General features: G+C 40.8%; 1 protein-coding gene across 2 annotated transcripts in view; it reads right to left on the bottom strand.

The window, feature by feature from the left end:
• Window positions 1–13,070: 13,070 nt before the first annotated feature.
• The window catches only part of itpr2 (inositol 1,4,5-trisphosphate receptor, type 2), a 286,031-nt gene continuing 282,997 nt past the window's right edge, over window positions 13,071–16,104 (bottom strand). For both annotated transcript variants that reach the window (XM_084334286.1, XM_084334287.1), the window contains exon 57: window positions 13,071–14,485. In XM_084334286.1, the coding sequence (XP_084190412.1) occupies window positions 14,405–14,485 (81 nt within the window). In that variant the 3' untranslated portion in view covers window positions 13,071–14,404. The remainder of the gene's footprint in view (window positions 14,486–16,104) is intronic.

Here is a 16,104-nt window from a genome sequence, read left to right as displayed (position 1 = left end):
ACATATAGTCAGAGGCACAGTAGGATAATGATAATGCAAACAATTTGGAGATAATGTATTTATTTATTTTAATCAGGTTTGTGAAAAGTGTGATTGTGTGACGTTTGCTTATTAACACCATCATATCTTTGCTATTATAATAACAATATTTGAAGGACAGTCATACAAATTTAATGATAGTATCCTTAACATCCTAACTCTTGAATGAAGCAAAGGTCAATTGATATAAAATCATTTACAAGTCAAATGTGACACGTTTGATTTCATATGACCCAAAAAAACACATTAACACCAGTGACACAATAAAACACCAGTGACACAAAGAACACTAAAGATTGTTTTATTCAATATAAATTACTTATTTGAGATAGAAAATGGTGTATTTAGTACAAAACCAAAGATTATCACTGACATTAAGTCAAATAACTTTAGTTATTTATATATTTATATATATTTATTTTATATATATATTATATATATTTATTTATATAATTTATATTTATATTTAGTTGTGATCATGAAATGGGTACTAATGAGTTATATTGTTTGCATAACAACTTCTTTAAAAGCTTTTACTGAAGCTTATTTACACAAGATAGTCACTGGTGTTACTGGTCGTCACTGGTGTTACCATGAAGACACCATGGTAACACACGGTAACACCAGTGACCATTTTCATGAAATCTGTATTTTACAAAATGGCAGCTACAGTACCTCAAACCACATGTTGCTAATCATTCTAAACTCACTAAAATATGTAATTTAATCCATTTGTATAGATTATTGAGTATTGATATCTTCCCATGTGGGGTACCACAGGGATCGGTGCTAGGACCACTCCTTTTTGCCATTTACATGCTTCCCCTAGGCCTCCTCATCAATAAATTCACCGGCATTAAATACCACTGCTACGCAGACGACATACAACTACTCTGCTCTTTTAAACCCGACAACTTGGAGAAACTCAGCCTTCTCCAGGAGTGCCTGCTCGGCATTGAGAGCTGGATGGGGAGTAACTTCCTCCAGTTAAATGCAAAAAAACTGAGGTGCTGATCGTAGCAGCTGAAAAGACTGCAGCTAGAGTGGCCACTCACTTGGGGTCCCTTAAAGACAACATACGTCCCCACCTGAGAAACCTGGGTGTTGTCTTCGACCAGGCCATGAACCTAGACAAACATGTCAAAACACTCACACGCACCTGTTTCTTTCACCTCAGAAACATTGCAAAACTATGCACCATCATATCTCACTCTGAACTAGAACTGTCCGTGCATGCTTTTATTTCCTCTAGGCTTGACTACTGCAACTCACTTTTCACCTGTCTCACCAAATCATCCACAGACAAACTACAAATGGTCCAAAATGCTGCAGCCAGGCTACTCACAAGGTCAAAAAAACCATGTCACATCACTCCCATTCTGGTATCCCTGCACTGGCTCCCGGTACACTATAGAATTCACTTCAAAGTCCTCACTTTCACTTTCAGAGCACTTCACGGTCAGGCCCCTATCTACATCACTGAACTCATCCATCCCTACACCAACACCCGCTCACTCAGATCTGCCGATCAGCACCTCCTGGTGGTCCCCAGGTCCAGGCTGAAAACAAGGGGTGATCGAGCCTTCGAGGTGACAGCACCAAGGCTCTGGAACGCTCTCCCCCTGGACCTGCGAACTGCCCCCTCTGAAAACTCTTTTAAAAAACAACTAAAAACACATTTGTTCAGACAGGCCTTTGGTCATGCATAGGCACTTTTTCTTGTCCTCACTGTTCTATAGTTTTGTTTTAATTAGTGACACATGATTTTATCCAAATTCTTTTATTCTACTTTTTCTATCTGGTTTCACTGTTTTTAACTGCTGTTTGTTGTTGTTGTCATTTATTTCTGATTTTGTTTTTATTGTGTTTTTATATTAAGCTGTAGTGTAAAGCACCCTGTGCATTCGTGCTGTGAAGGGTGCTATATAAATAAAGGTCATTAATTCATAAAAAAATAGGCCATACCAGTGACTCTAGCTAAATGTCTCGTATGAAATTATGAGATAAATGAGAACATTTCCAACATTTGAAAAAAGACAGCAGACTGACAATGTACCTTTCTTCACAGTTCTTCAGGCCCCCGTTCCCCGTACCTGGCTAACTGAGTTAGCCGGATCATTTCCAGTATAGCCTGACTTAAGCCGGACCTTTCTGTTCCCCGACGCTCGATTGTCCAAATCACCATGACAACAGATCAAAAAGTTTGAGCCTGGTCGAGAGCAGGCTTAAGTTCAGTTAGCTGGGTGAACCATGGCCACGCCCCCGCAAAGAAATGACAGCTCGCTTCCTGAAATGATTCTCACAGTCTAGGATCTGCATTATACCATTCTGAATTACGTTTTTGTGCTTCATTCTTCCAGAGGGGGCTTTTGAAATGTAAAATAGACCCAAAATGCTGATACTAAATTCACGTTGTCCTAAATAATGCACGTTATATATACCGTGGCGCTCGCTAGGTGCGATGTACACATTATGTGGTTATTTTAACAACGCGCAGCATTGCAAATGTGAATCCTGCAGGGATATTTTTAATGATCGCTCGTTTGGCTCTGATTCCTTTCATATTCTCCGCTGTGGGAGCGCCTGGATTGTGTTTCATTCAAGCATAAAATTGAAGTGTCTATGCGTGGATTGTGGTTTTTGTGGATATTGAATTACGAGGAATCTGAGGATTGTTGAATTGTATCATCACTCACACGTTATTGTGATATTGTAACTGGGATTAATGCATTTGAGAATAAAGAGATAAAACGTCATTCAAAAGAAGAATATTCTAAACACGGGTCTCTTGTCCATTGATGGTCTTGGATACACAACGGATATATCGCGTCTGGCACAGTGGTCCAACGGCAGTGTTCACTCCTGGCAAGCCGGCGACCCGAGTTCGAGTCCCCGCGTTTCCAATATGATTTTTTTGGAATATAATATTAATGATAATACGCAAAAGTAGCCTAGTTTTAAGTTAAAATATTATAAATCTACATGCATTGAGGATGTCATTCTTTATATAGCTCTCAACGTGCACCAAAGTATTTACATTGCAAAAAGAAGAAAAAGACTAGAAGGAGGGGGATTCGAACACGGGCCGTCTGCGTGAAAGGCAAAAGCACAAACCGTCACACCACAGTGCAGATAAGTAAAATATCCACCATACATCAATCAATAGATAAGAGAGCCGTATCCTTATTCTGAAACAGTTGAACTAATTATTTTCGCTAGCAAGATCTCATTTGATTATTCAATGCATAAACCTACTGCCAGCAGGAACGTTTAAAGAAATATAATCTGATTGATTGGGGTAATGAGGGATTTAAAATTAGCCTATATAGATTATGCATTTAACTTGTCGGCGAGGCTATTGAGCCGCCTGCAATCTGTTAATAAAGTTTTAAAACAATCAATCAATCAATGCCGTTAGAAGATCAGGATTTCTGCGATCTACACCTGCTGTCTTTTCAACTGAAGCGGCCGCGCGCAATTATCCAGAGTCTCAAGTCTGGTTCGAGTTAATGAGACTGAATCAGCGTTCGAGGAACAGGAAAATCCCGGCTTCAAACATCGGGTTAACTGAATCTGGATAATGGGACTCTTGATCGACTTAGTTGAACCAGGTACGGGGAATAGGGCCCAGGAAGTAGGACGTAGGAAGTAGGAAGTGATGTCACAAGTCTTTGGATTTTTTCAGAATAGGGATTTTTGTTAAGCGGTAACACCAGTGACATGACACCAGGGGACAACTATTTATATTATATTATTTATAATATTTAGTTGGTATTTAATTTTTTTATGTTAGCCACTTCATACATGTGATAGTGGTGTATACATTCTTGCATTTAAAATGGGAGAGAAATATATTTGTAAACTCTAAATATGCCCCTAAACCACAATACATGACATTGGGGACAAGCACTTTTCTTGTACTTGGAATTTCATATAATTGATTAAAAACAAATATTGCCCAATTCTTGCCTCAAATAGGTATAATTGTTCAAAGAACATTTTACATTATTCAAATATATAAATTAAATGTGACTACAAAGTCTGTTTAAAGTGTATGCTTTCTGCAAAGGCTGGGGACAGAAAAGTGTGCGTTTCTGTAGAATGACTCAGTAAATGTGTTTATATGTCCCACCCTCTGAAGTTGCTAATGTCTTTTTAATTTGGGCCTCACAGGGTTAACCTCTTATGCCCGAAATATACAGTAAAAGTGTATATTTTCAGCATTACGTTTGTTTACCAATGATTTGAACTGTTATTAGTGAAATATAAGATTATAGAAATCTCAGGGCATTGAGTCGGAAACCGGCGCATATTGACAGGAGGAAGTGGAGCAGCCAAAAGTGAGTGTAGTCTTTTGAAGGAAGAGACTCTGGGCTTTCGAATTTCGAAAAACGACCCTACCCAGCTCACGCCAGCCCCTGCAAATCATCTGACTTCTGGATTTACTTTTTTATTTCTCTTATTTTTTGGGATTATCTCCCACAACCTTGAACGTTATTGTCATAAAACAGAACGCAGTTAGTTTCTCTACCTTTCTGTGAACGTCTAGCAAAAAACGGTGTTGCAATATGATGAAAAATGGTGGAGAATTTTACATTATAAAAAAGATGGCAGAATTCAGTATTGTATCTACTGTTTAATCATCTTCCCTTTATTCATTTGCTTAGATTTTTCATGTCTGGTAAATTTTAGCATGGTGTTATTGACAGTCAAAGATAAAAAATATTTTTTAAATATAATTGATATTCTCTTTTGGTTCATTACAATTTACTCAAGCCTAGTAACAGACACACTATTTCTGACACTGGGAATACATTCCCTAAGATCCATAGATGTCCCTAGAATCAGATACCAAGAACATGCAAATGGACCATTTAAAAAGAAATCTGTAAATGTTTATTCTACGTCCTTATGGAATGAGTGACATACCAAAAAAAAATTATTATAAAAAAAAGATAATAAAAAAAAATTATAATATTTTTTTTATGGAAGAGCCACACATTGACGGGCAAAGAGCCACATGCGGCTCGCGAGCCGCGGGTTGGCCATCCCTGCTATAGTAGGTAGTTGGTAGGGTAGTAGATGTGATTATTATGATTACTATGATTAGTGTAGGGCAGTTGTAGACAGTGAAAGCACAATGTTGTAAGTTGAATAAATAATTATGTCTTATTGTCCTCAAAGTAGTAGGCCTAAACACTTAAAAATACTTGATGTAAAATAATAGTTTTTTTCTTTTTTACACAAAATGTTTTATCTTAAGGACACTGATTAATCTTACCCAATTGCAATAAGTTATTGCGCCATGTCTTACAATTGATTTATATTCTATATTGTTCATGTAAAAATATACAACATATAAATAAAGAATATATCCAGCCTCACCAGGAGGCATCACTTCAAAATGGTAAAAAGCGATGAACAAAGTAAAACCCAAGAGATGATTTCCACTGTGGTCTGTGTGTTTGAGTGTTGGTGTATGTGTGTTTGTGTTAAAAAAAAGATCTCACTTTTTTTTTTTTTTTTAAACAAACACATAAACAAACATGACAACACACAATAGGATATACAAATACACATATGCTCCAGCTCGTACCCCCCTCTCCCGGACCCCCCATTGGATAATCCAACCATTATAATTTGTTCCTAACCAGACACTACCATTATATGCTAGCTTTTATTCTCTCCACCACTTCTAACCACATTGCCATTTTGGATTCATTGAGACCCAAAATTCTAGCTGTTGATATTTCTTGATAAATCACATCGAGATATGTAAGAATCCAGACCTTCCGGCAAATTTTTTCCGGTTGAAACCATCGTGATGCTATCAGCTTTTTAGCCACTGTGATACCGGATAAAACCAATCTCTTTAGCTGTGGAGGTACTGCATGCTCAAAGACATCATTCAGCAGTAATACAGAGGGGTGTACAGGTATATCCAGAGTTAAGAGATTTGACAATTGCTGGGTCACTTCTTTCCAAAATATTTTAACTGGTGGGCAGTCCCAGTACATGTGCATAAATGTCCCTTCGTCCCCATTTGTACATAAGGAGCATTTGGAGTCTTGTTTAAGACCCATTTTGTTCAGTCTTATAGGAGTTAAGTATGTCCTGTGAATATAGTTAAGATTGATTTGTTGATGGTCCGGGTTCCTTGATGCAAGGCGTACATTTGCCCAGGCTTCTTGCCAGTCAAAGTCTATCTCCAGGTCTGGTATATCCCTCCTCCAGACTGAGTCTAGATGTAGGGTTTCATATACGAGGCCGTTAGTACCGGTAATTGATGATAAAAATCTGAAACAAAACCTCTCGATGTCTCTCTTTCATAGAAGAATTTGTGGTATCTGTGGTGTACAATTGGTATCCTTAATGGAACACCGTGAGCCTTCAAACATGCCAATAACTGTGCGTAAAAATAATATGAGGACTTGGTGAGATAATTTTTTTTGCATATTTCATCAAAACTACAAAAACCCTGTTTGTTGAAAACGTCTCCTAATGTGTGTATGCCTTGCTTTTCCCATCTAGGGAATCTTATAGGTTGTTTTCCAATCAAGAGTGCATTGTTATTGAATAAGGGAGTATGATTATGCCATTTATGTGGGATAGAGTCTTTTTTTTGTGTTTCACGCCATATCCGGATTGCATGAGTGATTATGGGGCCAAATTTCCGTTCGCATTGCTTAATTGATAATTTGGTGTACACTATGTCCTTCAGCCTATGTGGAGCTACTATATTTTCTTCAAAATTTCTCCAGGATACTGATGCTTGGGGATCAAACCATGTTGTCAGTGGTCTTAAAGTGTATGCCTTAAAATAGTGGTGGAAATCTGGAAATGCCATACCACCGTCTGCTTTGTTTCTCTGTGCGGTGGATCTTTTTATACGTGGTGGTTTGTTATTCCAAATAAATTTGTATGTGGAGGAGTGTAATTCTTTCCAGTAACCCTTTGGAGGGGGTAACGGTAGCATTGAGCTGAAGAAGTTGATTCTAGGTAGGACGTCCATCTTAACTATTGATATCCGTGCTTGTACTGAGTTTTTAAGTTTTGACCACCTGACAAGGTCGTATTTGATTTTGTTTTGGATTTTTATGTAATTGTGCTTCACCGTTTGGCTTATGGTAGGGAATATTTCAACTCCCAAACACTAAAGTGTTTTACCATCGGTATCTCTTCTGGGAGGGTTATATTTCTTTTTGCAGGGGCGTTAAGTGGGAGGAAGGCCGACTTCGGCCAATTTATCCTAAATCCCGATAAATCTCCAAAGTCCTCAATCAACTTGAGAAGATGAGGCAATGCGGTGTTGGGGTTTTGCATGAACAGTATTACGTCGTCCGCATATAAACTAATTTTGTGTTGTGTGCCCTTGATTACGATTGGTTCTATGGATTGGGATTGTCTTATATATTGTGCTAAAGGCTCTAATGATAGATCGAATAGTCCGGGACTAAGAGGGCAACCCTGTCTGGAAGACCGTGATACTGGAAAGATTTCGGAGGTGATTGTACCTGTTGTAATCATGGCCGATGGGTCTTTGTATAATACTTTAATCATATCAATGAATCCTTTTCCTAACCCCATCCTTTCTAATACTGCCCATAGATACGACCATTCCAACCTGTCAAAAGCTTTCAATGCATCCAGGGACAGCATCGCCTTAGGTGTGTTGTCTTCCTTGTTAGCATCTAGTACGTGTAGTAATCGTCTTATGTTATCAGTGATCAGGCGGCCTCTTATGAAGCCTGTTTGGTCCGGATGAATTAAAGACGTCATATGCTTTTGTAGTCTGATGGCTAATACCTTAGAGTACAGTTTGATATCGGTTCCGAGGAGGCTTAAAGGTCTGTAACTACCGCACTCGGTGGGGTCTTTGTCTTTTTTGAGGAGGACTGTTATGAGTGCAATATTGTCATTCTTATGGAAGTTCCCCTCCTTGACTGAGTATAAAATCATATTTAGTAATAAGGGTCCAATTACCACCTGAGACAGTTAAGGAAGTTCAGAGTATCGGGGAAGATACTCCAGTCCTTCTATTCAGGAGCTGTAGAGAGCATCCTGACCGGAAACATCACTGCCTGGTATGGAAACAGCACGGCACAGGACAAGAAGGCCCTACAGAGAGTGGTGCGCTCAGCCGAGCGTACCACGGGTATTGCACTACCCCCCCTGCAGGTTCTATACAACAAGAGGTGCAAATCCAGAGCCTGCAGGATAATGAAAGACCCTCACCACCCCAATAACAGCCTGTTTCAGCTGCTGAGGTCAGGCAGACGCCTGCGAACCCCAGCTACTAGGACAGAGCGGCTTAGGCTCAGCTTCTTCCCCCAGGCCATCAGAGCCATGAACAATGAACATTGAGTGCTCAGAACATTGAACTGTCCACACACAAGCACACATGAACACACACACGACACGCACACTGTGCACGCTCACACACGAGCAGCCACTTAACACTTTAACATGAGCGGGCACACACTCATGTCGCACACACGCACACTTATGGCCAAAGGAAAGGACACTTTAAATTAGAATAACAGGAACAGTGTATTGCACTACCAAAGCTAACTAGCATGTCCCACATGCTCTGTAAATAACTATGTACAGATACCGAGATGTCACTCCATGTTACCTGCTACCCGTTACTGCACAATGTTGTTTCCTTCTTTTGATTCTATTATATGTACCACTGTATTGCACATTGTTGCGGGCAAGACCACCCGCATTTCATTGTATACCTGTATGCCGTGACAATTAAAACTCTTGACTTGACTTGACTTGATTATGTCCCAACAAGAGAGGTACATTTCTGGTGGGATACCGTCTCTTCCAGGGGCCCTACCACTTTGCATTTCAGATATGGCCTCCCTAAGTTCATCTAGTGTGATCGGTGTTTCTAACTGTTTAGCGTCATCCTCTGAAAGTTTAGGGAGGTTAATTTGATTAAGCTATGTGTCCATTTTGTTTTGATCGAAGGTCGTTTCTGATTTGTATAAGTTGGAGTAGAATTCTTTGAATGTCGTGTTTATTTCTTTGGGTTCTGTAACAAGTCCTTGTTGTGCTCTAATGGTAGTTATATCTGCAAATTTTGCGTTGACTCTTAATCGCATAGCTAATAGGTGACTTGGTTTGGAACCTTGGGAGTACTGCTGTTGTCTTGTGCTACGTATTTGCAATTCAGATTGTTGTCTGTATATGGCGTTAATCTCTTTTTTTAGTATATTGACTTGATTTTCCAGTTGAACCGAGTTGTTGTATTGTAAAGAATTAAATAACGTTGAGTAAAGCGTTTCCAGTTCAGCCAGTTTTGAGCATCGATTCTTGCGTATTTGGGAGGAAAAGCTATCAGTGAAATCCTTGATCATTCCCTTTGTCGACATCCATAATATTCTGGGGTCCTGCACCGAATTCGCATTTATCCGTAGGAATACCGTAAGAGCTTCTTTGATTTGTGTAATGAATTCCTTGTTATTAAGCAGCATCGTGTTAAATCGCCATCTTGGGGCTCGGGATGATAGTATACCAAATGTTCCTTTAAAGAGTAAATAACAGTGATCAGACAATGCATTGGGTATCATTTCCACATCGTAGTTATCAAATAGTCTCGGGGTTGTGAAAACGTAATCTAGGGGTGCTCCAGTAGCACACCATGTTACCGCGCTGCGTCGCGGGACTCCGTGCTGCGTCACGGATCTGGTTGACTCCGAGTTCGATTCCCGGACTCGCCGTCATTTGCCGAATGTCTCCCCCTGCTCTCTCTCCCGTTTCACCCTACAACTGTCGGTCATGCTTGACCAGAAAAGCGATAAACGCTAAAAAATAAAGTAAAAAAAAAAAAAAAAAAAACGTAATCTATTCTGGATAATGTATTATGTCTCGCAGATCGACAAGAGTACTTCCGGGTACAAGTCATTTACACCTGTAATCTTCGACCAATCCTTTAATGCATTAGATGCATTTTTTTGTTCGTTGGAAAAGGAGGGGTTTGATTTGTCCATCCTTGGATTCCAAATGGCATTAAAATCCGCACCGATTATAAATGAGTATTCGGGAAGGTCTAACATTGCTCTGGTAAGTGTAGTGAAGAAACTAACTTCGTATAAATTTGGGGCGTATACCGCTACCAACGCTATTTTTCTGTTCTTGTGTAAAATCTTAGCTATAGTTATCCGACCATCTGCATCAGACCATACTCCCTTCAATTCAATATTCAGCTTCCGTCTAACGACTATGGCTACTCCCCGAGTTCTCGTTCCAAAGGAAGAGTGACTGATGTTATGATATGTGTTGTCCGCTAACATATCTATGTCTTTCTCTAAAATGTGCGTTTCGCTTAGCAGAGCTATGTCCACCTGTTCTTTTTTCATCAGTGTGAGCACGCTTTTTCGTTTGTGTTGTTTATTTATTCCACCAGTGTTCCAGATCATTATGTTCAAACTAGCCATAATCTATACATGTTGTTGTGTGGTTGTTGGTAATGCAATATTTTTTTGACGCTTCTATTGAAGCTAATGTGGGCAGGTCTCTAAATGGCTGGAATAAGGGGGAGGTGAACGGAGGGGGGAGGGGGTGAAGTACATAAAACAAAATAACCCTAACGTCTTGCACAGACGGGTTACACATAAAACACATATGGCCCATCCCTAATGGATGGGTTAAAATGATTAACAGAACATACACACAAGATCTCACTTTATGTATTTTGCTCCCATCCCAATTTAGTCGTTATGCCAATTCCCTTCCTGGTCGTTGCGTGCATTGTCCCACTGTTGGCCTGGGGAGGTGTAGAACTACCACATGCCTCCTCCGATACATGTGGAGTCAGCCAGCCGCTTCTTTTCACCTGACAGCGAGGAGTCTCACTGGGGGAATGTAACGCGTGCAGAGGTTCACGCTATTTCCCCCCGATCCCTTCCCTGCTGAACAGGCGCCCCGACCGACCAGTAGGAACCGCAGTTTACAACACGCAGGACGCTTCAAGCCTTTTTACAACGCATCAGCGTTTCCGGGTTCCCGTTTTGCGCTCTGATTGGCCAGGTCATGTGACATGAGCGTGTGACATTTGGTAAGAAAGCCAATAGCTTTGCTTTGACTACACTACTTTCATACAACTTAAAGGGGCACTTCACACATTTTTATTTTGCACACAATCTCACACATAACCCAAGGCTCTAAACTGCTTTGCACACATTAATTTAGTTTGACAAGTTATCGAGAGTAAATTAGTTTGAATATGGCTACCAGTGATGTCATCAGAAGACAGAGTCCTTGTGTTGTGTTAATTACAACTCAATGAAATGATGTAGATGAAAAAAATAGCAATCCCTATTGCAAGTGCAACATAAGGATTCAGTGTCATCCTCAGATGACATCACCAGTGGCCACATTCAGACTCATCAACTCTCAATAACTTGTAAAACTAGAAGAATGTGTACAAAACTGTTTAGAACCTTGGGATGTGTGTGAGATTATGTGCAAAATAAATCTGTGTTGTTTTTTGGTGAAGTGCCCCTTTAATGTCCAAAGAAAAATCCTATTCCTTTAATTGATGTGTGTGTGTGTGGGTCCAAGTCAAATACAGATAGATCTCATTAGCTTGAGTGCAAAACACTTTTAAACATGTTTAACACTACACCATATTGTATCACTGAGGTAGAGCAGTCATCTGGCAATCCGGAGGTTCCCGGTTCGATTCCTGCTCCTCCCGGGCAGCGTGTTGATGTGTCCTTGAGCAAGACACTTAACCCCTAATTGCTCCCGATGAGCAGGTTGACACCTTGCATGGTTGCCTCCGCCGTCGGTGTGTGAATGTGTGAGTGAATGGGTAAAATGTGAGGAACAAATTGTAAAGCGCTTTGAATAAAAGAGATATATAAATGCAGCCATTTACCATTTATTACAAAAATATTTGCACTACATCCATACCTAATTTTTGCATTTGGCATATTCTTTTTTTAAAGTTTGCATTTTGTACTTCATTTTGTACTGTATGAAGCACAATATCAGGGGCTCATACATAACCAAGCATTTTACTGTAAAAAAAAAATGTAAAAAAAACTATTCCTTAATAAGGTGTGTGTGTCTCTGTTGGGGGTCCAAGTCAAATACAGCTAGATCTCATTAGCTTACATGCAAAATAAATCTGCATTCTTTTTTGGTGACGTGCCCCTTTAATGTCCAAATAAATCCTATTCCTTTAATTAATGAGAGGGTAGTCCAAGTAAAATACAACTAGATCTCATTAGAGGCAATGAAGAGATAAAACACTGAGAGGTCCAGAGTCCACTGCCTGCTTGTTCCGCTGACTCGTTAATCAGCTGTTAATCAGGTGCAGCAAGGAGTCCGGATGAGGTCAGCAGAATGCTCGCTGGTGATCAGACCAATACGTCATGTGATGATGACCGCGGTACCAGGAGCAGGAATGTGACCTGGCCCGACTGTCTGGCTGGCTTTCAGACCTGGGTGTATTAAGAGGAGGGAGAGGTTTCCTCATATAGGCCCTATAGGCATGTGTTTTCTTCACAGGGGCACTGTAGTGTGTGCTTCTATGCTGTGTGTGAGCTTGTGTGAGTGTGTGCGTTCTTCATGGGAGCGCTGTAGTGCGATTATATTCTGTGTGCCTGTCTGTCTGAGTGTGCCGGTGAGAGCGAGTGTGCAATGTGTGTGTGCGTGCTTTCGTCATGAGAGCTGTAGTGTGATTATATGATGTGTGTGTGTGCTTGTCTGTCTCTGTCGGAGTCTATGTGTGCCCATGAGAGTGTGTGTATGTGTGTGCGTGCATTCTTCATGGGGGCACTGTATTGCGATTATATGCTCAGTCTGTCTGCCTGTGCCTGTTCTTCATAGGGGCACTCACTGTAGTGTGATTATGCTGTATGTGTGTCCGTCTGTCTGTCTGTCTGTCTGAGTGTGTGTGTGCTTGTGTGCACGTAACACATGGATTCAATCCCAGCTATATTAACCGTGGTGAACACTCCCCCAGACAGCCAAACTGACTCATAAACACCGTGTCGTATCTTGTTATAAGTTTATTACAATACATCATCTGACAACATAAAATACATCATCTTTATAAAGGAAAGTGTCAAAGGGGGCGTCTCCCCTCATCATGTGCGTGTACTCATGATCTGCTATGTGGTCGTGCAAGATTATTAAAACATACTTTCGGACAACATAAAACTGGTGAGATGGATTCACACTGTAAAAGTTCAAACGAGAATGGTAAAAAAATAAACGACAACAAAAAATAAACAATAGAAGACATGGGCGGAATGAGTAAATGTTACAGTATTAGTCGATTCACCAAGCGTATATATTTCATACACTGCTTACAGGAACCGTAAGCAAGTGCACCATCTCCAGTCAGCACTACATTCTGTACCAAAATAGGGTTTTTAGACACACAGGGCCTTTCAAGTAAGTTCCACACAGGTAATCAGATAATCTTAAAACACGTATTTGTTATTTGTATACTTATGTACAATTCTGTAGAAAGGCACATACGACGGTGTTTTGCGATTGCATTATCATAGAGGACGACCAGAGAGGAGGCAAACATAATGTCCCTGACCAATCAATACTTCCAGTTCTGAAGTTAACTCTTTCTAAAAAAAGTGCAGGCTAGAGAACACGGATTCTCTGTCAACAACCACGACGTAGGCACATGTTAATGAGCAAGGCAGCAAGACAAAAATACATCTATTTACATTTTCCATGGTGAGATGATAATACTCCAGTTATGTTTTTCCGTTTGTCACATAAAATCCTGTATAAATCTAAAAGTTTGTCCAGAGAATACTTCATGTTACGAGACGCACACCTCTAGGAGTCCAATCGGTTAATACGAGAAAGTAGGATCCCGACCTCCAACAGTCTACCTCTGTGCAATGGCTTGGTACTGTATCTCCCCCACACACGCACACACATACATACACACAGGGTCGATACTTAACCGTTAACCTCTCTCTTCCTCATGCCTGGCATACCAACACAACATTGGCAAGTGTGTGTGGTACCTGGTAACTCATTCACAGGGCAGGTCCAATAATAATATTAATATGAGGAGGTTTAAGGTCCTGTGTATCTTGTGTCCTAGAGAGAGACACACCACTTGTCTTCATGTGAGTGAGGGTGTTTTTCCATTCCCTTGCTGAGGATCTAAGGCACGGTTTGTCTCGAGAAAAAGCACTGCTTAAAAAACAATCTGTGTGTGGGTTGATGGCCTCTCACAAGACCAGTAATTGTGGGTTTAAGTCTGAATACTTTTCTCGCGGTTTGAGGTTCCGTTATGTGTGTGTGTGTGTGTGTGTGTGTTTGCAGCTGTAATCCTCCAGCCGCTGGTCTGTCTGGGCAGGGGGCCCCTTCAGTGGGCAGGGAGGTGGTGGTTGGCCTGAGGAGGCCCCAGGAAGCCAAGCCTCTGTTTATTCTTCCTCTGCTCTGTCATCTGTGAAGGGGTCAGAGGGAGAAAAGAAACGGTCAGTCCGGGGTGACCTATGACATTTCACTGTAGCAACTCGTAATATTCACATTATGTCCAGAGACGCTGCTATTAAGTGGCTGTACAGCGGTTATTAAGTGGCTGTACAGCTGTTATTAAGTGGCTATACAGCTGTTATTAACTCTTTCTCGGCCAACAACGTTTATATGCGTTATTGGGCACCAACCGTTAACACTTTCGGGGCCATTCACGTATATATACATTATTGGGCGCCAACGGTTAACGTTTTCCCTTTTTTTCCGATTTTAATATCCTATTCAATGTCAGGGACCTGTATGTTGCCGTTAAAAGGCATACTGGGACTCTGAAGGTACCGGCCAGATCCTGCTAGTAGGCAGTATCGAGAGTGCAGTAAACCCTGTTCCAGACCGGGTGTAACACTCAAATGTCTCCGGACGGACTTTTCTAGTAATGGGAAACCTAGGGCTTCACTCGATCTCATTGAATCGTTTTCGGGACCCACGATCCATATGTTGTGGTGGGTTATGTCGTGGACCAGATGGGCATAGGATGGACCAGATGGCGATCAAATAATTGGAATATTATTTTTGGAATACCACCGACCACAGGTAAGGACAATCTGACGTCAATTTCAACTTGATCGTGCAAGGTTTTCATACCCATCCCCCTGATCAGCGTGTGTTGTGGTAATAACGAATGCCGTTATTGGCAATCAATTCATCAGAAACGACCCCACCCCTTTCATGCATTCATGATGAAACATAATATCTATCATATGCATTTGATTTGAAAATAATAGCGTGTCCAGGGACGAAACGCCAATGGATTTAGTAGAATACACATTGCGCCCTATAGCCAGCCTCCCAGGAATTAGCCTGGATAATTCCGAAATTATATTCATATTCACCACGGAATAGCGCGCGAACGTATTCATGAAAATATTTATTCTTTTTTGCATCTTGACCGGAAGAAAGTCACTGTCAAATGACCATAGTATTGTATCCATAGCTATAATATAGAATATAGTTATAGCTCTACAAACAAGGTGACAGACTCCTATCTTTAACAGCGTGGCTGTGTGGCACAGCGGAACAACAACACAATCATCAAATTTGATGACACAGTAGTGGTAGGCCTGATCTCTGCAAACGATGAGAGGGCCTACCTGGAAGAGGTAGAGGTTCTGGCGGGATGGTGCCAGGAGAACAGCCTCTCCCTGAACGTCAGCAAAACAAAAGAGATGATTGTGGACTTTAGGAGGTCGGGGGTCAGGGACTACAGCCCCCTCAGCATCGACGGGGCACCAGTCGAGAGAGTGAACAGTTTTAAGTACCTCGGAGTCCACATATCCGAGGACTTGACATGGACCACACACATTGACAGTGTAGTGAAGAAAGCACGACAACGCCTCTACTTCCTTAGGCGCCTAAGGAGGTTCAACGTGAGTCAAAAGATCCTTAACACTTTCCGTTCATATTTGCGAATGCATAAACTACATCTTAAATTGTGGCTATGTGTATAATATGGCCGTCGCTTATCAATGACTTGTTTGCAGTCAACATTGTCGAAACGGATTTTTATTTTATTTAATTTTTTTCTTTTAA

This window comes from Notolepis coatsorum, assembly GCF_963971535.1.
Source record: "Notolepis coatsorum genome assembly, chromosome: 18".
NCBI classification, from domain to species: domain Eukaryota; kingdom Metazoa; phylum Chordata; class Actinopteri; order Aulopiformes; family Paralepididae; genus Notolepis; species Notolepis coatsorum.
Note: the sequence above shows the minus strand (reverse complement) of the source record. Positions and strands in the feature narration are given on the sequence as shown.